Source organism: Lethenteron reissneri, chromosome 23 (assembly GCF_015708825.2).
Source record: "Lethenteron reissneri isolate LAM-NWPU_2019-01 chromosome 23, ASM1570882v1, whole genome shotgun sequence".
NCBI classification, from domain to species: Eukaryota; Metazoa; Chordata; class Hyperoartia; order Petromyzontiformes; family Petromyzontidae; genus Lethenteron; species Lethenteron reissneri.
The window spans coordinates 15,087,719-15,112,460 of NC_083801.1; the positions used below are offsets into that span (position 1 = coordinate 15,087,719).

General features: G+C 46.4%; 1 protein-coding gene across 1 annotated transcript; it reads left to right on the forward strand.

Annotated features, from left to right (window-relative positions):
* Positions 1 to 1,147: 1,147 nt before the first annotated feature.
* Positions 1,148 to 24,222, forward strand: LOC133346077 (1-phosphatidylinositol 4,5-bisphosphate phosphodiesterase delta-4-like). The gene is made up of 15 exons (XM_061557405.1): positions 1,148 to 1,742; positions 10,148 to 10,318; positions 11,334 to 11,676; positions 12,269 to 12,398; positions 13,857 to 14,088; positions 14,468 to 14,669; positions 15,201 to 15,345; positions 16,036 to 16,188; positions 16,860 to 17,636; positions 17,781 to 17,925; positions 18,640 to 18,756; positions 19,138 to 19,316; positions 19,627 to 19,762; positions 20,301 to 20,450; positions 21,327 to 24,222. The coding sequence occupies exons 1-15, from the start codon at positions 1,658 to 1,660 to the stop codon at positions 21,443 to 21,445; spliced, it is 3,084 nt and encodes a 1,027-aa protein (XP_061413389.1). The 5' UTR covers positions 1,148 to 1,657; the 3' UTR covers positions 21,446 to 24,222.
* The last annotated feature ends 520 nt before the right edge of the window (positions 24,223 to 24,742 follow it).

The window sequence follows — 24,742 nt, forward strand, 5'->3', positions numbered from 1 at the left end:
ACCTTTGGGGGCCCTAAGCAAAATTTGGTTGGAGGCCCCTTTGATGTATGATTTTTTTCACCCACTAGCTAGCAGTGACTCTAGGGGGCCCTCTGCTGGCCACGGGGCCCTTTGCAATTGCAAGGGTCGCTTAGTGGCTGGGCCGGCTCTGCACACAGCATACACACACACAGCATACACACAGCACACCACATAAACACACACACAGCATACACACAGCATACACACACAGCACACCACATAAACACACACACAGCATACACACACAGCACACCACATAAACACACACACAGCATACACACACAGCATACACACACAGCACACCACATAAACACACACAGCATACACACACAGCATACACACACAGCACACCACATAAACACACACACACAGCATACACACACAGCACACCACATAAACACACAGCATACACACACAGCATACACACACAGCACACCACATTAACACACACACAGCATACACACACATCACATCATAACACACACAACCACACACACAGCACACCACATAAACACACACACAGCATACACACACAGCACACCACATAAACACACACAGCACACCACATAAACACACACACAGCATACACACACAGCATACACAGCACACCACATAAACACACACAGCATACACACACAGCACACCACATAAACACACACACAGCATACACACACAGCACAGCACAGCACATAAACACACACACAGCATACATACACACACACCCCACACACACCCCACACACACACACAGTACACACACGCAGCATACATACACACACACAGCACACCACATAAACACACAGCATACACACACACACACACCCCACCACACACCCCACACACACACACCCCACCACACACACACCCCACACACACACACCCCACCACGCAATCTCTCTCTCGCGTGAGTGAGTGCGTGCCGGGGTGGGAGGGGGACACACACAGGAGGAGGCGGAGGCGGTGGTGGTGGACGGGACCCGCGGCGACGTCGCGGGTGACAGAGAGAGGCGGAGCGAAAGACAAGCAGAGGCGGACGGGGAAGAGGTTGTGGGTAGGGAGACAGGGTCGTGTGTAGGGAGAAGGGGCAGTGTGTAGAAAGAAGAGAGAGAGATCGAGACACGGGGCAGGGGAGAGGCAAAGAGGGGAGAGACACGGGGGGGTGGGAGGCGACAACTAAGATTGTGACTATTGATTATCGATCACCTGCCTGCACATGGTTTGGACGAGGAGGGTAGGGAGAGCAAGGTGGTCAGCTTGGGAACGAGTTCAAGTTCATCAAGTTAATGTTATTAGGTGTAGCCCTGTGAGCCATTCGGCTCTTGAATCGGGTGCAACCGCAACCAACAGAAAACAAAAACATGAACAAGAAAACATCTTAAAGTGAGGAGAGCAGCCGGGAGACGGGCGACACAGCGAGGTGTGTCGACAGAGGGGAGGGGGACACGGACAGGGAGACAGGGAGACAGAGACGACAGGCAGGTAGACAGGTAGACTGTGATACAGACACAGACAGACACAGACAGACAGGCAGGTAGAGACAGGCAGACAGAGACAGGCAGGTAGAGACAGACAGACAGAGACAGACAGACAGAGACAGGCAGACAGAGACAGACAGACAAACAGAGACAGACGACGCGATGTGGTGTTGGAGTCCGCAGACCCCGCGGGACGACGAGAAGCCGAGCGACGTGAACACGGCGAGCGAGGCGGTCAAGCGGATGGGTGCGTGCAGTGCACACAGCAACATACAGCACACACACAGCACACACACACAGCACACACACACACAGCACACACACACAGCATACACACACACAGCAACATATAGCACACACACAGCACACACACACAGCACACACACGTACAGCACACACACACACAGCACACACACAGCACACACATACAGTACACACAGCACACACACAGCACACACACACACAGCACACACACAGCACACACACAGCACACACACACAGCACACACACACACAGCACACACATACAGTACACACAGCACACACACAGCACACACATACAGTACACACACACACAGTGCACACACACACACAGCACACACACATACAGCACACACACATATACACACACAGCACACACACACAGCACACACACACATATACACACACAGCACACGCAGCACACACACAGCACACACACATACAGTACACACACAGCACACACACACAGCACACACACATACAGTACACACACACAGCACACACACACATATACACACACACACGCAGCACACACAAACACACATATACACACACAGCACACACACACACAGCACACACACATATATACACACACACAGCACACACACATATACACACACACACAGCACACACACATACAGCACACACAGCACACACACATACAGCACACACAGCACACACACATACAGCACACACAGCACACACACACATATACACACACACAGCACACACACATACAGCACACACAGCACACACACATACAGCACACACACAGCACACACACACATACAGCACACACACAGCACACACACAGCCAGTACACACAGCACACACACACACAGCACACAGCACACACACAGCACACACACACATACAGCACACACAGTACACACAGCACACACACACGCACATACAGCACACACACACGCACACACACACATACAGCACACACACAGCACACACACAGCACATACACACAGCACGCACACACATACAGCACGCACACACATACAGCACACACACAGCACACACACACAGCACACACATACAGCACACACACAGCACACACACAGCACACACACAGCACACACACAGCACACACAGCACACACACACAGTACACACACACAGCACGCACACACATACAGCACGCACACACGTACAGCACACACAGCACACACACACAACACACACACACATACAATACACACACACAGCATACACACACATACAGCACACACATAGCGCACACACACATACAGCACACACACAGCACACACACACAGCACACACACACAGCACACACGCACATACAGCACACATACAGCACACACACAGCACACACACACACAGCACACACACATACAGCACACACACACAGCACACACACATGCAACACAGCGCACATACACAGCACACATACACTACACACATACACACAGACACACACAGCAAACACACACAGCACACACACAGCACGCACACATACAGCACACACACACAGCACACACACATACAACACAGCGCACATACACAGCACACATACACTACACACATACACACAGACACACACAGCAAACACACACAGCACACACACACAGCACACACACACAGCGTGCGCTCTGTGTGTCTGTCTGGGGCTTCGTTACTACGCACCCACTGGCCTCGGATGCTTAATCCCGTCAACGCATGCTACTCATGCCATGTTTACACGGTACATGTACTGTACCTGGGTGGGTACAGGATTATATTACATGTGATTACATTGTACTTAGATAACCATACGAACACACACACACACTACAATGACATGCATCACATGAACACAGACAAAAGTACCCCCTCCGTGTAGCCTTGACAGACTGTTGGGGCAAGTGCTGTTAGCGAGCACACGAGGTAGGGGGGGGGGCAGCACCACACCCGGCCGCCTTTGTCTTTCTAGACACCGCAGCAGGTACTCATTTTGAGACTGAGTCGACCTAGGGGAGGTCCAGGACCGGTTCAGATAATCGTCACTGATGGGGGCCGTGAGCGGGAATCGAACCTTGGTCACCGGGTTCGTCTCGCAGTGCGCTGACCACTGCACTACCGCTGCCCATACATGAACACATACACACGTGCACATACACACACACATACACACACACATACCTACACACGTGTACATACATACACATCACATGGACACACATCCCACGAACATACACATGCCTACACACATGCACACACATCACATTGGCACACATCACACAAATACATACACACATAATCTACACACACATCTCACGAACACACATGCACACACATCACATAGACACACATCACACGAATACACACATGCACACACATCACATTGGCACACATCACACGAATACACACATGCCTACACACAGGCACACGTCCCACGAGCACACAAGCACATACACACATCACATGAACACGTGCACATCACACAAGGTCTGTACAAACCATGTACTTTGGACTGTAAGTTGACTTTGGCCAAGAAAGTGAATGTGTTTATTCAGGGGGTGCACGACCCCCACTCCTGCTGATAAACAAACCCCTTTCATCTCCTTCAGCGGGGTCTAGAGTCGTTTGAAATCATAAAATAACATGAAGGTATTCAGTAAAACATCCTCTTCTTACTCTTAGGTTTTTTCGGTAAAGCCACGTAGGTAAAAATAAATAAATAATATTGTTATAAATAATAATAGAAAAATACTAATAATAGAAATAAAAAATTATTGTATTTCTATTATTTTTATTATTATTTATTTTTACCTACGTGACTTTACCTAAAAAACCTAAGAGTATGAATCCTTGCAGTCACGAAAGCTTCAAATCTAGAATAAATACATCCTCTTGTGTAAAAATATATACCGTAGTAATAATAATGGCAATAGCCAAACGTCTCTTGTTCGAATTCGCAAGTGGTCTCATCTGTCTGTGTTGACAAGTCTGAGACATTACTGGAAATTCCAGAATCTTTATGGCAGGATCTAGTAGAATATGACACGGAAGCCAATCTCGTAAGTTTGACAGTGTGACTAAACTCACAAATGTGTCTCATAGGTACAATACCAAACACATACATACACAGTACCGTACAATACTGTAATGTAAGTGTTTTATATTTGCTAGTTTTGAGTGGGATATGTGATTTGTCAGATGATTTATTTTGTATCCGCTTGATGAATGTCTGAAGAATGTGGGGTTTTATTTGTTTAGACTTTACAGTACCATAACCATAGCACGTAGCGGAAACATTGATTGGTCATTGTGAAGTGAGTGGACGGAGGACTTGTTTGCAGGTGTCAATGCATCTATCTGCTACTTGTAGTCAAATCTGTAAAATGGAAAGAAAGATCCATCATCATAGAAACACCATACCTTATCAACCCATACGGGTTACCCGTATTCTTGTACGCCGTACGGACTTTTCAATACGGGGGGGAAATGTTTCTGTCTGTGTTTCTCCCTTATGATGGGACTTTGTGTAGGTTGAACGTTGAGATTTATAAGGGCACGGGATGACCAATAAGGTCTGAATTGGTCTCTAATAAGAAACCGTAAGTTTCAAACAACACACAGGCCTCAGTGGTTTTTGCCTGATGCACAGAGGCCGAGTGTTTTCGTTTGTTTATACAAACACGACCCGGGTTTTATGTGTGTTGTGTGAAATTCACTCCACTATTGTGTGCCAGCACAGCCCTTGACAGAGTCCCACTGAAGAAGGTGTGGCTCTGACACCTGAGCTGTTTCGTCAGTGTTCAGAGATCCTGAACTTCCCCGAGGTCAACTCAGCATTAAGTGAAGTGCCTCCCTCTCCTGCGGTTTGTAAGCATCAGCACAAGAAAGGTGCTGGTCATACACAACCACCTTGCACACTTTAATATTAGTGCTGACTATAACAGCACATGCACGCCGAGTTTGCATAGCTATAGGGCATTTGTGCTTGCTGCTGTGCATCTGCCAGTCATCTCAGTCAACCTGGGTCTGGCCTGTGACCTTCTCCTGTTAGCAGCGAGCGTGGCCTCAAAGTGCACCTAGCCTGGCACAAGAGCTGTTGGTGATGACACTATATTTTCAAGAGAGAGAGAGAGGGTGGGTCCTTGCCTAGAACATCTGGCATTTCATTAGCATTCGTTCTAGCAAGCTTGCATGCTCATATACTGAATGTCGAAACCGGTTTAGTTTTCGTGTCCTGAATCAATGCTGCTGAAATGATGCACTTCCTGAAGGCGGAGGGTGACAATGGATTGCGTAAAAGTACTTTTAGGTATTGATGTGGAGGGACATAGATATATGAAGAAGGTATTATATTACCTGCTTGTTTATTTTAGTTTCACCAGCATTAGTGCGTATTATGGGTTCACAGCATAGCCTGGTGCGGTATATGTGTTCGTGTGTGTACGTGTGTGTGTGTAAATCGGTGTGTAACTACGGTATGCGTGTCAGTGTGTGTGTATGCGTGGGTGTGGAGTGCTGTATGTGTGTGTCGGTATGAACATGTGTGTAACTGTATATGGATGTGTCTGTGGGCGTACATTAGAGTATATATTGTGTGTATATTCCTTTAAGGTGTCGTGTTAGGGTTACATTTCAGTATGTGACCATGAATTATGCATACATAACAAAGCGTCATGCTGGCACAATGCCAACAAGCCTGTGCACATGTAGCTAAATGAAGCGTGCCTTTTAGGCATTATTCATATATCACGTATGCTTCCACTCATACTGCACATATTGTACTCGTGATGCTGTCACGTCATGTGCAATAACTGGGCGGTGGTCATTTTCATCTCGAATTAGTACCTGAAATTCCACATTCATATGAGAAGAGCTCGGATTATTCACATCACTGCCAAAGTTATTTATTTATACATGTCATCCCAACATTTTTTTAATCCCGATTTTTACTGTCGGCTAAGGCAATCCCTTAATGTTTTTATTGACGTCAACTTTGTGGAGCACGTTATTTTTCTGATTGTTTTGCAGTTATTAGCGCTCAAGAGGCTGCAGACATCAACTAAAACTGGAAAACGTCCAGTTTTTATAATGTTTGGCATTTCCGCCCAGTTGTATCCTGGTTGCGCTATTAATGTCGTGTCATCAGATGAAGCATTCATTCGGATCTTTCGCAGAACAGTGCAACCCTCCATGTTAGTGAACGTCCCACAGAAGCGGACATCACAGAGCTACCTCTGGGACCACTTTCAAGTTGACTTCTGGTCCACACATAAAGGGGCGGCACTTCCCCAATCCACTCTGCATACCACAGTGCCGTCCGTTGCATGACGCCCCCAATATGAAATTTAGAAAAAAAAATTACCCGTAAAAACAAAGTTTTTCACTATAAATCCTTTATATGCGTGGCGGCTAGAGTCCTCTCGTCCTCTGGCTTGAGATGGCTGCCACCTATGGGTCAGATGATTGCCTGCCACCATTAAGCAATTGGTAATTAAATATAATTTCTTTTTTCCTAAAAAATGTCAAATTTCGGAAAAAAAATTTCACGAAAATAAATTGTCACGCACAACGAGTCTGTGTGGAAAATGTCTGCTCGATTGGATCACGGGAAGTGGGTTAAAAAACGACCGAAAGATTTGCACGGTCGTAAGCACGCAAACAAGCAAGTTAACTTAATATAAAGGATTTAATTACATTGTCGTGAATGTCACACCTCCCGTGACTTGCCGTCACTTCGTAAACAAGTCGAAAATGATTTGCAAGCACCTGATTTGAGGAAATGCATCATCAGTGTAAGCAAATCAATTTGAATAGATGCATATACGCATTGTTACATTCCTACTCTTTTTCCCGTGTGGTGTATGTAGAATCTGTAGTGGTGTGAATCTTCGGCATTTACAGTGGTAGCTGTACATAAGGAAGGAATGGACGAAAGTGGGGGAGGCCTTTGTCCACCGGAAGGAAGTTACAGGCTGACAATAGATATTTACTATAACCACGTAAGAACTTATAAGAATTGATGCCCACATGCATAGTCCGATGTATAGTGGATTAAATTGATGAGTCGTTACATGCCTCCTGTTTAATGTAAATAACTATACGTTCAGCCTACAAGCTTGAGCTGGAGCACGCAAGTATGCCAGGATTGTGTGGGCAGCGCCTGGAGGCTATAACCAAGCAGTCGTGTGGAAACTTTAAAAATACATTTTTGCACTCCTTTATTACACTCAGAGGTACAGAGAGAACAGATTTTAGAAGCTTGTGCCCATGGCACAGACATTGACTCGCCCGTGATCATACTCACCGCTCTGATTTTCATCGATGCCTTTTAAATCCTTTATCCCTGAATGGAGCCAAATGAGACAGGGCTGTTTTGAACTGACATCAAGTATCTTGTTGTTGTTCTTCATGCTTTGCTCTTCGGCACCGTTGGGGAACATCTGCTGTTGTTGCCTCAATGCATGAGTGCTGCCCCCAAGGTGTTCTGCTTCTTCCCTGATCTGTTTCGACGTCAAGTTATGGGTGGGCCAAGTGGGATAGGGCCTTGGGAGCTGACAGCACACATGGATGCACACATTAGGCCATGTGACCATTAACATCGACACGCATGCATAAAATCTCGTACGTGCGATTTAACACGGCATAGTCACAAATGTATTGTCACGATTCAGGGTTGTGCTTTGATTGAAGAATCAATAACTTGTCAACAATGTATGGGTTCCGGAGTAGCGTTAGGGGTCACAAAAACTAACTAGCTGGCACATATATTAATTGAAAATAGCTTCATGTTCCAGTGTGTGACAAAGTCACACACTGGAACGTGAAACATGCCTGACATAGTCTCACAAGCTTTGGAACGTACACCTCAACGTCACATAACAACAACAACACCCACCATTCGTCACTAAGTGGCGGTGACGTCACCACGGCGCCTGTGCCAGGCCAGGAGCACCTTGAGGCCACGTGAAGTGCCGAAGGGTCGCTGATGGGAGGTTACGGGACAGACCCAGGTGCCATGGTTTGACTGAGATGACTGGCAGATGCACCAGCTGTGCCCCCTACTATGTCAACGTCACATACACGCACTGGAACATTAATAACACACGCATATACGCTGGAATTACGCACCTGTATATATGTATGTTGAACCTCCGTACGTAGCCAACCGTGCTAATCGGAGGTGCGGGGGAAGGACAACAAACTAACACAAAAAAGCAGTTCTTAAGAAATTAGTTTTCAATCTAGATTTAAAAGTGCATCACTCCAGTGGCTTCCTAATATCGGAAGGAAGAGCATTCCAGACAGCTCTAGAAGTGCATATGAATGTGCGAGATGCATTGAACGTTTTTGTTCGATGGCTAGCTAAAATCCACCGCGAGAGTAACCAGAGTTCGCGTGATGGTTTATGCTCCTTGACGAGAAAATATAACACAGTCACGTGCACATTGGAACCTAAACTCCGCCTTGACACATTTACAAATTCCTGCACAGCCGGTGACCTTTCCCACAGGAGTGATCGTGTCACGAGTCGCCTTCTCTATTTGCATTCAGTCGTTAAGGCACTGCCCCCATTAACGTCCCATTCAGAGCCATGAGCAGGCTGCTCTGGTAGTTTGTGCGCACACAGGGGCGAAACGGTGAACTTTGTTCCCTCAGTCTCTCTGTCGTCGAGGCGGAGTTGACCAATTGAAGGGTGAATCGTGCACAGGTGACAAGGGGGACATCTTGGAGGACGTGGGTGTGTGATACTGCATGTCTGCATTACTTACCTTTCCACACACATGTGATTCACGCACACACAATTGTAACGCATTGAGTTACGATCTTGATCATCTGGTTCAATTTCTGGTTATCCTACAATGTTAGTGGTCTAGTGGTATGTGAACCTATATGGGGTTTTATTTGATAAAGTCAACCTAGAAATGGTTATCTCTTGCAAACATTGTCACTTATAAAAGTGACTGGGTATGGTTCTGGCCACACCACCACCCCAGTTTGTCTGCTGTTGTGGCCTTAATAGTTGGTCTACAAGACTAAATGTCGATCTTTGTGTTTTCAGTGTGTAGTATATATGCAATTTGTTTGCCTATTTTTATTGATGTTTATCTCAAGTGCTTAATTACGTTATAGCAATTTCAACATGGAAAAGCCTCACTAAGTCTCAAGTCAGCATGTTTTACCAAATACTTATTGAAAAATTCTGCTTGAAGAAAATCCCCACACAAACAAGGAAGAGCACTTAAACTACAAGTTCTCCCAACATTTCCCTGCTTTGCAGGCTGCCTCCTACCCTGTCCTTCAATGCCCCCAGCCCTACCCGAGCCAGCAGGCACTGTTCCGTGCACCCTCCCCTTTCCCAGCCCTCTGGTCGCCGTGCCCCCCATGCCCTCTAACCCATGGCACCCCTCCCGGTCCTGGCTCAGGCCTGACTCTGGAGGATGAGGACCTCGCGTTGCTGGTGCGGGGCTCGACGGTGCTCAAGGCAAGCTCCACGGGCCGGCGGGGCCGCCGCGTCATGTCCTTGCGAGACGACTGCTCGGCCGTGCGGTGCAGCTCCCGCAAGCTCAGCAAACTGCGCAAGCGCCGCACCATCTGTGAGTCGAGATCGCCACACCCCAGCCTGGGTACAAAGCCACCCATGGATGAAGATCCAGCTGGGCTGAACACACATTCCGGATACATGCCCAGCCTGGATAAATAGCTACAGTACAATCACAATATCGATTTATCGCAAGATGCTGTACTAAAACAGTACGCATACATCTTCTTGGTTCTTTCGGTAAAGTCACGTAGAAGGGAAGTAATAAAATAATAAAAATAAAACATAATAAAATAATTCTCACGACGTTTCGGCCACAACGCAAGCAGCCGTCCTCAGGTGAAACCCAGGTCTGTCGAGGCGACAGCGTCTGAATGAAACAGCACCATGCTTGGAGCATATATTTAAGCTGGGTTGGAAGGGGGGGAAAGGGCGCCTTGACAAAATAATTTGCATATCAATAGGAATTTAGCATATTTATGGGAAATGCAGGTATGTGATTAGTACTACTTATGCCCATGCATTATGCAGGATTAGCAGCATCAAAGGGAGGGGATATGGGAAATGCAGGTATGTGATTAGTACTACTTATGCCCGTGCATACATATTCTCAAGAGTGAGCGAGTCAATTGCAGGCAGAGGGAGAAGAGGAAAGTCTTGAACATGGACTCGAACAGGAGCAGGGAGTTGACAGCACGGATGGCGATGGGAAATACGTTTTAGATGATGAGGCAGGAGAGGAGATGGACTAATAAAAACCGTGTTCAGTCACGAGATATATATTCATGGGCCTTCAGTCTTGGTGAACCTTAAGAGGATAATGGTGTTTAGAGGGGAGCCCTGCAAAACATGTGTCTTAGACAATGCTTTTTGACGTAGGGCCGAGGTTGATTGTCCTACTCTGTGTTGATGCAGACGTACACTCGAGTAGCGCTTCATTTCTCACTAAACGTATTCCAGCTCATTGATAGACTGGGGTTACTCAAGCCTCTCATCCCTACCGAGTGCTTGCATCAGTGCTTCTCTCGCTGCTGGTCCCTCCCTCCCTTCGCTGTCTGCGCATCTCACAGTTTCCATTAGCGACCTGGTCGAGGTGCGCGAGGGCTGCCAGACGGAGACGCCGCGCGCCCTGCCGTCCGGTTCCGGGGCGGCTCCGGGGACCGGCGGAGGCAACAGCAACGGCAACAACAGCGGTGGCGACGGCGCCGGGAGCAGCGGCGAGGATGGGCGGCAGCCAGCGGCGGTGCCCGGGCGCGTGGACCCTCAGCGCTGCTTCACGCTCGTGTTCCGCGGGCGGCAGGCCAACCTGGACCTGGTGGCGGACAGCGCCGAGGATGCCCGCCGCTGGGTGCACTGCCTGCGCAGCCTCTCGGAGCACTCGCGCACAATGGACACCCGGCAAAAGCTCGACACATATCCTGGCGCACGTTCCGGTGCCGGTGCTAGTCTCACCGCGACCGGGCACCAAGGGTGGCCCGTGGGATTGAGTTCAGAGCTTGGTTATTGTAATATTTAATTGTAAGAATGTGATCAAGCTTTAATACTTATCACGAGATAATTTTTTGAAGGAGGGTCTTGTATTAGAATATTTGGTCAAATTGTAAAAAAAAAAATTGTGGATTTTTTCTATCTTATGTGTGTGTGTGTGACAGCTCACCAGCTTTGGTACAGGGTGGATATAAGATTTAGTGCCGAGTGTAACTTGCTGAGATATCTGCCTGGCTTCTGGACGTTTTTTTTTTTTACCTGTGCATGAGTTTTTTTTTTCCTGAGTACTCCCAATTTTCTGGAAATAACAAACAGCAGGATTCTCCCGACAAAGTATTGAGACTCGGTGAGGCTTTCCTGCAACCCTTACCTCTTAAGCAACGAATGCCTGGTCTTCACTGTGGTGAAGTCAGCGATGGGAGAATATCATAAAGCTCGTATTCAGTGAGCCCTGCCTGCCATGCCTTCCCCTCCATCCCATGTCTCCTGCTGTTGTCTTCCTTAACCTGCCATTCACGTGGCTCTACCGTAGCTTCAGGAAGGCCGACAAGAACAAGGATAACCGGATGACGTTTGACGAGGTAAAAGACCTCCTCAACACGCTCAATGTCAACATGAACGAGGCGGAGGCCAAGAAGCTGTTTGACGTAAGTGCCGTCTTGCTCGCAATCCCTTCAAAATGGGGTCACCTCGGTTTATGCTGAGTTGACCTAGTGGATGTTCTGTCCAGGGTAGGATTTGTTGGTTATGTGCTTTGTGGGCAAGAGTGGAACACAGGTTGCCATAATCGTAGTGTAGAGACCTCACTAAGCTCTATGACAACCCTTGGAGCTTTATATACTGTAATGTAAATGTATCGTACAGCCCTTTATAAAGCCACTGTTGGATGCTCTCCTCCCCAAGCCATACCGGTCATGGTTCTTATTTAACCATACTTCACTACGCTGGTGAGTACTGGCTGGTGAAGACCCGGATTGGAGAGTCTGTTGGGTTCATAGTGTAGAGCGATAATAACTGCACTACCCCTTTGTACAATGAATTTGTGCAATACAGAATAAGTTGGATGTATATAGCATATAAATATAACTACGTTCCACAGCGCTGTAGATTCAGAGAGCAACTAAACACAACTGTATCACAAGGCCCTTCGGTATGAGAGGGGCGTTAGATTGGGATAGAAATTAAAGAAATAACGAAGGGAGGGAGGGTTGTGTACGCAGGGAAATGACTCAACAGGGAAGGTTCCTGTCGCAATGCAATAACTACTACTTAGAAGCGTTGGTGTAGTGGTTGGCGCACTGTGATATGAATTCTGCTACCTGAGTTCAAGTTCAATTCTGGTCACGGCTAATATCATTGTCAAGTAATATCCGAATCGGTCCTGGGTTGCCCCAAGGTCAACTAAGCCTTAAATTAGTACTTTTGTACATATCGGCACTGGGGAGACAATGGTGGCCAGCACCCCTAGTGCACATTTCAGGTGTTCATAGGTGCTCACTAACAGTCTGTTACAGGCTATACAGGGAGCTTTGTCTTTGCTCACATGTACACATGCTCGCACATGTGCTTTGGACGATCGGACGTATTCACATGTCCACATTTTTCTCACGCTCACAAACACGCAGTCTCATTTGCTCACACGTACACGTTCTTACGTGCGCTAACACATTCACGCACACTCGCTGTCTCACATGACCACACGTGCACACATATGCTTACTCGCTCACACATACATACACATGCTCATATACACACACACGTTCACACCTATCTTTCTTTGCAGCGTTTTAATGGACTTTTAGAGCAAGGGGGTGGGTGGCGAGCACCATGCTCAACCACCTTTGTCTCCCCAGTACTGATGTTTGCACACCACAGCAGGTATTCATTTAAGGCTTAGTCGACCTAGAGGAGGCACACTACCAGTTCAGTTATTCGTCACTGTTTTTGGACATGAGCTGCAATCGAACTCGGATCGCCGGGTTCGTAGCACAGCGCACGTACCTCTCCACTACGACTCTCCATGCACACAAGCTCATACGCTGCCTCGTGTGCTCATACGCTGCCTCGTGTGCTTATACGCTGCCACGTGTGTGTGTGCTTCACAGGAGAGTGACAGCTCGCACACGGGCAACCTGGTGGAGGGCGAGTTCGTGCAGCTGTTCCGGAGGCTGACACGGCGCGATGACGTGACGACGCTGTTCAAGCGCCTCTCCCCGGACGGGATAGGGCTGCCCGCCGCTCGGCTCGCCCAGTTCCTGCGGGACGAACAGCACGAGGAGGATGACAGCGAGCACCGCGCCGCATGCATCATTGCCGAGCACGAACCGTTGGATGAGGGTACGTGTCTCGGACAGACAGCTCACCTCGCCGATTGAACGAGGGACGGATATTGTTTTTTTATGTATGGAAACGCACAAAGCAAACGGGTCTCATGTTGAAGCTACGTACCTAGGCTGTGCTTCCTGTGTCTGTCCATCACAAGTTTGAAGCTTCAATAATGAGAAACGAGGAAGAAAAATAATGCGGAGCCGGCAATCGATGAGTCCTTACATTTCACCAACCCCTCATGGATTGCTGAATCACCCCCCCCCCCCCATGGGGATTTGAACTCCGGAAACTTCCGATTGCGAGTTGAGTACTCGAACCACAGCGCCACCAGCTGCGGCAGAGGGCAGGAATCAAATGGTTTGCATTCATTTGCGGCACGCGGGTCCAGGCCGAAGTGAGGGACTGATGACGCTGGATGGTTTCGTGCGCTACCTGACTTCCCCGGACGGCTCCCTGTGGGACCAGCGGCACGACTTGGTCAGCCACGATATGACGCAGCCGCTCAGCCACTACTACATCTCCTCGTCGCACAACACCTACCTCACGGACGACCAGCTCCGCGGGCCCAGCAGCACTGAGGCCTACGTGAAGTACGCTCAATATGCAGCCCACACCATTGCCAAGTTCTCGTACAGGTTTTTTTTATTGTCGGGAGTTTTTATTTTAAAGTGCCCTGGCAGGCTCTGCATTAAGAGTGCTCTGTAAGAGCAAAATTGTTCTTCTGCTATCGCTTTGGTTTGTTTGCCCCAGAAGGTTATATTTACAGATCGAGTTCTGAAGTGCTTCCAATTGGCCCTTTTTGTCATATGATCAAAATGTATTAGTTTTCACAGGTGGAATATGCTCGATTTGGTGAAAAAAATGTATGTAACGTGTTTTTATTGTACAGTCATAGGTGACTGGGTTGCAGCCATTATATCAGCATATTCGCGAGGCCAGTTTGATTATGGCTTGCTCAAACCTGAATTTGAAGTCAAGGTCTCAGCATTGCAAGCTCATTATCTGACTATGATCAATCCACTGCTGGATTAAAGCCTCTTTAAAGTCACCCGCCATGTTTTCTAGTCACGCGATGTTATTATTGCTAGTGCTACTTTTCTATCGTGGCGTTCTCGTTGCAGGTCGCTGATGCGGGGCTGTCGTTGCGTGGAGCTCGACTGCTGGGACGGGGCGGATGGGGAACCGGTCATCTACCACGGCTACACGCTCACCTCGCAGATTTTATTCCGAGACGTCATCACCAGCATCGCCCACGAGGCCTTCAAGGTGATGTGCCGGTCAAACGATCGGGAGGATTGGCGGGCGGGCGGGTGGGCAGGCGGGTGGGCGGGCGGGTGGGCGGGCGGGTGGGCGGGCGGGCGGGTGGGCTGGCAGGTGAGCGCTTGGGTCGGCTGGTCGTGCCGCACTGTGGTCACCCACTTGGACGCAGTTGGTCACAGGGGTATTTAGCTATTTTCAGGAGACACACGTGTAATGCAGGCAAGTACAGGTGACGCACACACATCACACAATTGAACGGGGGTGACACGCGTGACACACAGATGAACATTGGTATTCACAGGTGACACACGTGTATAAAACACACACGACACATAGGTATTTACTGGTGATACACGTGTGACAATAATATAGAGGTGACACATGTGATGCATGTGAACACAGTTAATTACATAGTCAATTACAAGTGACACACATTTGAACACACACGTGTACACACGATCACAGGTAACAGCAGGTGACTATGTGACCACAGGTTCCATCATATTACTGGAGGTGACAATCGGGTACAAATGTTTTAATCAAAAAATGAATTTTAAAGGCAAACTCAAAATCGTCTCCCAAAAAACACGATCTCCTAGTTTCTCAGATTCGAGATTAAGCCCCCGAGGGTTGATGGAGGGCGTCGTCGCGCCCAGTGTCTCACTGCGGGCGTGCGTGTGTGCCCTCGGCGTGCAGGCGTCGGCGTACCCAGTGATCCTGTCCTTGGAGAACCACTGCAACGTGGAGCAGCAGATAGTGATGGCGAGGCACCTGCGCTCCATCCTGGGCAAGCGGCTCGTTACGGCACCGCTGCCCGGGTGGCCCCCCACTCAGCTGCCCTCCCCAGAGGTAGTCGTCATGCCGACGGGTACCCCATCAGCGCGGAGGATGAAAAAAGAAAAAGCAGGATAAAAAATACCATGCTTTAAACGGTGTTTTAACAGTCAAGCATAGGAGTATAAAATGTTAGTACTCGCAGCTGGAATACGCTGAATGAAGTGAAAAAACAATTTAATGTTGGATTGGTCATTTGTCTGAGACAACCAACTCACTACCGCCTCACTGTGTTTGGTGTCTCAAGCCTGTGGCTCTTTGATGATCTTTGGAGTGTTTGACACGGCGCATTCATTCCTCTTATGGGTTTATTTCTCAACACAAAATCATTATGAGGCTTTCTGTCAATACGAACATTTCTAGATATTTCATTATCGCCATCATCTATAGAGTGTCTATTCTGAAACAAGTGTTGACCAGTCTCTCAAAAATGCTCATTGTTGACTTCCAATAAATTGGGAATTGATGTGATTTGAACCTGCAGCCTTCTGATTGCGAGTCAGCCACTTAAAAATTACGTTGCTGGTGGGAGCGGTACTGTTGTGATGTAGACTTTATCACGCAGATGTGTGCCGTGCCGGCTTTAATAGGTGCTCGCAAACAGCACTTGTTATAAGTCTATCCATGGCTGCACAGGGGAGCCTAAGCACGTTGCTCTGAGCTTCCTCCTCTCTCTCTGTTGGCAGGAGCTGAAGGGGAAGTTTCTCATCAAGGCCAAAAAGCGGAGCGAGCCTGTGAAGAGCGAGGCTGAAGGCAACGGCGGCGGCGTGCAGATCGACTCGGCCGGCGCCACGACTGCTCCGAGCGAGCTCACGGGCAGTGACAGCACTGCGGACAAACTGTGCACGGGCATCGAAGACACCCGGTCTGAGCCAAAGCCAGAGCCACCGCACACCAACAATCAGCCTGAGACACAGGCTGGAGCCCATTCAGAACCTCAGCCGGATCTCCAATCTGAAACATGGCTGGAAAGCCAACCACAGCCAGAAATCCGGCCTGAAACACATGTCCAGACAGAGGCAAACCCAAGCAGCATGTGTGCCAAAGATGAGAGCTGGCCGAGCGATGCTGCGGTGCTCAACGAAGAGGAAGGGGACATCCCGTTCATCGATGGAGACAATGAAGTCACGGATGGAATTGCAGATGGGGTCACCGGTGGGGTAACGAACAGGGTCACAAATGAGATTAAGGATAGGGTTGCAACTGAGGTCGCGGTTGAGGTCGTGGATGAGGTCACGGATGGGGTCAAAGGGAAGCAGTCAGAAACCAAGGGCATGGGACTCAGGAGGAGTCTCTTGATGAAAGTTGACAGCTTAACAAGGCGTTCATCGGGGTCTGGCAGTGTCAAATCCTCTGCCAAAGGTCTGGGGCAGGTGTCGGACACCGACAGCGATGTGTTTGAAGACAGCAAGCCGTCGACGGGAAAGCACAAGTCCTTAAAGGCGGAAAAGTCAAAAAAGAAGGTACTGCTGTTCTAGCTTGTCAATTATAACATTAAGAATATCAATGCTGGGCTGTAATAACTCAGGGTGATCTAAAATGTAGTTCTCTGAGATAAATACTATCTCATGCAACGAACTTTTGCGTATTGTTTTTCATTTTAAAAGGAAGTTTCCAAGGAGCTATCGGACTGCGTCGTGTACTGCAATGGGGTGCACTTCGTGGGCCTCGAGAGGGCGCAGAGTCATCAGAAGGGGAATGAGATGTGCTCCTTCTCCGAGACCAAGGCCATGGGGCTCATCGAGACACAGGGTGAGTCTTATGCGGCTGAGATCACAACCTGAGTAACAGGCGAGGTGAGAGGGCAAGGTGATTGGCTGAGGACACAGGGTGAGGTTGCAAACTTGGTTGTAGACAACCAAAGGCCTCGCCTTCTTTTTCAACACTGTATAATTAAAGTGCCGTATATAACGAGCGCTTGGGTTGTGTGTTCGAGACCAGATGGAGGTGACTCACGAAACCTGGTCATGACATCTTTGTAGAGGCGTGAGCTCACTCCGCAGAGAAGTTAGAGATTAACCGATTCACCTGCTCCATGATTCCATGAATTGTCAGGTGTTCACTTCACACGGTACATGCAGAACCCGTAGCGGTATAAGTTATCTAAACATCTAAACATGTACATGTCGGACAATTTGTCCTGCAATGTTAGCATCACGGGGGCGTAATGATTTACCCCATCACTTCCCACATAAATTGTCACGTGTATTCGAGTCCGTATTTGTGTATAACTTCACTGCACATGGATACTCTTTGGTTCTTTCGGTAAAGTCACGTAGGAATAAAATAAAATAAATAACGAGGTTTCGATGGCAACACAAGCGGTCGTCCTCCAGTGGAAAAAATATAATCAAGCAGTGGAACTGCTGAATAATCGTGCCCTTCATTTATCCAGGAAGGAGATTTTTTATTTTGTGTCTGGTTTCCTAGGTTAATTGCGTGCGTTATTTTTTTTTGTCTTGGCAGGTAACGCGTTTGTGCGGTACAACATGCAGCACCTCAGCCGCACCTACCCCAGCGGGACTCGCGTTGGCTCCGGGAACTACAACCCCCACGAGATGTGGAACGCCGGCTGTCAGATTGGTAACGAGCAGCACGCCGCACGTGATCAATGTTAATGTGAAACATTATTATTGAAACAAATATTGTGTATGTCTGATTCATCATTCATTCACGTTTAACCATTAAGTCCAGTTTCTCCCCCTCCAGCTGCAGAACCACACGTCGTAATTTTAGAAAAGACCCCGACATATTAAAAACCTTCACCCGACATCCATCAGAGGTCCAACTTTCATAACGACTGAACGTCCAGTGTTGGTTAACTACTGCGACAGTGTTGCTTATCATCCACCACCCATGCTATGAATTGCGCGAAGGTGTTTATTTATTTTCACCAACCACACGCCGCCCTTACTCAATGGCTGTGTTTGTTGTTCCCTCCTGTCCATGTGTCCCTGGCTGCAGTGGCACTGAACTTCCAGACCCCGGGCAAGGAGATGGACCTGTACGACGGCCTCTTCCGGCAGAACGGCGGCTGCGGCTATGTGCTCAAGCCGTCCTGCCTGCGTGATCCACACACCGACTTCGATCCCGGGAACCCGGCACGGGGCACGGGCCGCCACCCGGTCAAACTCGCCATCACCGTGCGTTTCCCTCCCACGCGTCCGCACCACGTGGCAAATCCCACCAAGGCCGGAATACGCCAGGGCAGGGTTTTTGGAATGATGGCCCACGGGCAAGATTTGACCCTTAATTCTTCTTTGAGCGGTCCACCGAGCTGTGGTCCAGAATAGTGTGATGAAATAAAGATAAACTAGAAATAGAGATGAGAGCGCTGTAGACAAGAGATAAATATTAGTGAGATTATGGCGAAGTAAACAAGAGAGACACGAGAGACGACCAGCCTCTTTTGCTCCTCTTATTAATTGTGACCACGCCGGCCCACGTGTGCAGGTGATTAGTGGGCAGCAACTGCCCAAGGAGAGGAACAGCCGCCGGGGCTCCATCATCGACCCGTTAGTGAGCGTGGAGGTCCACGGGGTGCGGGGCGACACAGCTGTGCGGGAGACGCGCCACCAGGAAAACAACGGTACGTAACACCCCACAACCACCATTCTACCCTGCTTCATCGGCACCAGGGACCTTTAGTAATGATGATGAACTGTAAAATTGTTCATCTTTTGGCTTTTGCAATATGATTAACTCCCTCCCCATTTATCTATTTTTCTGGATGAAGAAATAGAAATAGTTTTTTTAATTAAAGAAAAATATTGATTCTGTGGGGGACAAATGGTGAGCACTTCAGCCCTGAAGTTCCCAATGTGTTATCTGGCCAGTGTGGTTAAGTTTGGTCAAACAATCTCCATGGCTGGTACACAATACAATTATTTTTATTTATTGATGCTATTAATAATGTGTGGTTGTGATTTTTCATTGAAAGGCTAAATAAAAATAAAACTGATTTATTTTCCCATTGAGAATGAATGAAACTTGAGAATGGTGATGAAGACAAAAGAATTAAGATCGTGATCTTTATTATCTTGATCATGATTGGCATCGGTGATGTTGAAGAACATAATATTGAACGTGATGATGATGGAGGGGGGGGTGACTTGTTATCCACCCAGGCCTGAACCCCATTTGGAAGGAGGAGTTCTCATTCCAGCTGACTGTGCCCGAACTCGCCCTCATCCGCTTTGTCGTCAAAGACTACGACGTGACTTCACGGAACGACTTTATCGGCCAGTTCAGCCTGCCCTTCTCCTGCCTCAGACAGGGTACGCAAAGCAACGATACGGTAGCTCAGAGCCACTCGTGTGTAAAGAGAGAGACGGGGGGTGAGGTGGCTGGGTTTCCTGGGGGGCTCAGACTGTGTCAGAGACACTGGGTTTAAGCCGTCTCTGATTTAAACTGGGTTCTCAAATGTAGCAAATTGATAGTCTTAGCTCGGTCACCAGTGACTTGTGCAAAGAGACAATTATATCAAATTAGGATTGCCACTAAGAGCATTATAAACTATCTCCGATTTGCATAGTTGGCTATGTACGGTGCAAAAGAAGTTCAATATACATACATATATGAAACAAACAGTTGGATTGACATGCAACGAACACTCTTCGAGGAGCACTTACTGTAAAAATATGTGGCCCTATTGCTGATAGCGAGCATATTGGAGGGTTAAGTAGTTCCGTGACATCACCTACCAGGGTCATTCTATGAAACAATGTGGTTCACTGCTTACTGAAAAAGTTCTGAAGGGAATGTATTTTTCTCTTGATGTAAATTTGATAGGACAAGTGTATATCTATGGTGAGGGGAAAATGAAATAACGCAAAAAAAAGCCTAAGGATGAGGTTATTCAGCGATGAAGCTCGGTTTAGATTTATATTGATATAAATAAACTGGAAAGTTGTCTTTTTATGGCTGACATAAAGTCGCTTTTATTTAACTTAACGATTTTCTTGTTTTCCTTCAGCATTTATTTAAATGGGGAAAACATTGGACCGGTTGAGTCTCATCAGCAGGATACACTGTTCACCCACGTCGTTTCTCATGATCCCCCCCTCTCCCTTCACAAGCTGTCCCCTCGCTGCGTAATCCTACGTGCCTGCTGTTAATCCCATTAAAGCGTCTCTCCATGTTCTGTGTTGCAGGCTATCGCCACGTCCACCTCCTGTCGCTGGATGGCCGGAGCCTCTTCCCTGCGACTCTGTTCGTCCACATCCGTATCACAGAGCTGAAAAAGATCGAGGGCCTAGATCAAGGATTGTAGATTGTGGGATGTAGATTAAGGGGCATAGATTGAGGGGTGTAGGTCACGGGTAGTAGTTCTGAGAGGAGTAGATAACATGATGTAGATCTAGCGGTGTAATTGATAGTGATAGATCGGCGGATTTTGATCAATGGAGGCGATATAGCGGCATAGACCAAAGGACGTGGATCAAGGGATGCTAGCTGAATCCCTTTATATGCAATTTTGTGTGTGGACAGGGCACACCTGTGTAAGTTCTCATTAGCCAAACTGTTTTTCTGGAGGCATGTAAGTCACCTTTTTGGAGTCGGGTACACTGTGTGCAGTCTTTGACATTTTAAACGTTTTTATCATAAATGTTTAGCAGTTTTAATATAGCACAATGTTATCCCAGCAGATTACATAGTTCTGTTTTTTCTGCAATAATTGTGCATTGTAAATAGTTTGAAAGTAAAAGGAAAAAAACTTGGAATCGTTTTTATGAAAAAATACAAATTTTGATGTAATAGAATTGTTGAAGGTGAGCTGCCAAACAGCAATAGCTTTTAATTCAACCAATGTTTACAATTGCAATACAAATTTACACTAATATACAGTCATGAGTACTTCGCTACAAAATGACGCTCGTATGAAGCCATTCTCATTTCATTTATTGTGGGCAGTGATGTGGCCCAGCAGTAGCGCTTTTGCTGCTTGTTGCAGAGGCTCACGGTTCTAATCCAGCGGCCACCCTGGTTATTACTGCAATAGTAGGCCACTGTGTGCCAGCGTATGGGTCCAAATTTGCCAAATTCGACAAATTAGTCAATTGGGATTATAAACAAAACAGCAATCATCACGCTCCACTGGCAGACTACATTAACACCATGGAAATGAGAACTGGTTAAACAAAGAAACAATGTTACCGTGTGTTATAGTTTTTTTTAAATCAAACTTAAACTAACGAGGTAATTGGTCACATGGCCAAAATACAATCATATGTGGGGTTTTTTAAGTGTAGAAGAGTTGTAAGTGTGGCAGAGTTTTAATAAATAGCAGTAGAGACAGGTTACCTCTTTAGAGTCGATTTCAGCAGATGCTAATTGTCAACCTCCATTTCCAATAAGTTTAAATATATGCCAGTGAGGCAATTGTTATTAATTGAAACTGTTTTTTAGCAGAAAGGTGGATTGCAGTCTGATGTATCAATTGAAAGGAAATATTGACAAGCACTATCTTGTGACATTCATGTTTTGACTGCTGTATAGTCTTGAGTCGCTCATTACTTTTAAACTACACACCAAAGCAATCCAGACGATTTTGTAAGACAAATACCGCAAAAAATGATATTGACACTATCATAGAAGATTTTGCCAAGGTTATTTGCATAGTGATTTTAATCACTGTTGCAAAAATACATTAAGGTTCAAATCAGGTGGTTCTTACGTAACTACGTTTGAATTACTGATACCATCCTATATCGTTAAGCATGCCATGGTGCATACATTTTATTATTACGCCCGCAACGACATGTCATGAGAATAATTGTTGCCATGGTATACAAACTAAACTCAAACGATATGTTAATTTTACATTTCAGCTCATGTGGCGAACCAAACTGTACAAACAGGAAAATAAAGACACGGTATACATATGTGCGGGGGGGACGGACAACTATAAGCGGCGCGAAACAATCAATTCTTGAATGGAATGACAACTTAAATTAAGGGGGGTGTGGGGTGGAGGAGAAACGGGTAAATTGCCTGCAGCTCATGGTATGTTTTTGTGGTGGAAACTGAGAGATGCCTCAACAGAATTCTCATGGGATTGTCTTTGTAATTTCTGGAAAAGCATAGCAACCATACGTAGTTTCACCTCTGTACTTTTAGAAAGACGTGCTATCACAATTTTCACACTGGTCGGTATATTATTACAGACATTTACCAGGGATTTTTTTTAATATATAAAACTTTTGTCACTTTTTATATGCTGTGGTGCATTTTATAAATACTGAATTGTTGCAATACAGCAGATAACATTGTTTATGCCACACTGCTTTGTATGAAAAAACTCAACTTTAATATTGAAGAGGAGCGTCTTATCTCAATGGGCCTTACCAAAGAGAAACTGGCTGAATATTAATGATTGTTTACATTGCCGAATTCAGATTTTTATGTTTGTGGTCATCTCTGATAGAGGCCCTAAAATATAATTGCGTGGCTGAATTGGTACTGTTATAAAAACACTTTTAAATGCTCATGGCTGTTTTTGATTAACATTAAAAGCTTTATACACTCCTACAAAATATACACTTGGAGGAATTATTTTGTTGATTATTGAAACAGTTTAAGGACCATTTTTTTACATTTATAATTCACTGGGTTACACGATATGCTTTAATGGGTTTCTAAATTTTTTTACAACATATCAATTGTAAGAAATTGTGAATTTGATAGATGTTTTGCATTTTACACTTTTGAACTGACATGTAATAGTGATACGTATGTTTCTGCACTACTTTTGAAAGAAGATTGTTTCTACTTAATGTTGCGGACGTTTCTGTCACGGCTTTCTTTTTAAGCTGTTTATCACGTTGGTTTTAAAGCTTTTCCTTTTTAATATTACACTACAGTAATACATATCACTGTAATTGCAATGTTCTACTTTTGTGTATTTTCTGTAGCATTTAATCTTGATATTTTATATGTATCAGAATGTAATATTACTATGGTACTCCCATTGTAGCAGTTTCTGCTTTTCAAAAATGCAATAATTGGGAAATATGGTTTGTTGCATTAAATATTTTTTTCCCTCTTTGACTTGTTGTGCCATAGGAATGGGGAATTTCCACCACTGGCTCAGGACTGTAAACAGGAGATGTGCAACTACGCCACGTTAATTTGAACACGAAGCCTCTTTCGCTTTTGAGATGGAGATGCAAGGGTAATAAAAGTATTTATAAAGTATTACATTAAGGTAGATTATGTGACTCGCCGCAAGTTGCCAACTTTTTGCTTGAACTACCTCGAGTGATGATACTCTACACAACATTTCAGTGGTTTCGTCAGGCACTGTGTTAATTTTGAAATAAACCAAGAGAAAACTCGGTTGAGTGGTGTTCAGATAGCAAAAATAACAGTTTCCATGGTAGGACGGTGAGAGTGTTGTATCTAAGGGAAAACCACTTGCATACACCTGCAAAATCTGTACCAAAACATATGTAAATTTGGTGGAAAAGTTGGCTGTTCCAACAAAATATTATCGCATACACGGGTTTAATTTCAACAACCAGCCAGTTTAGCAAATGCTTGCTTTGTCTTTTGTTTATATTCAGTAGAA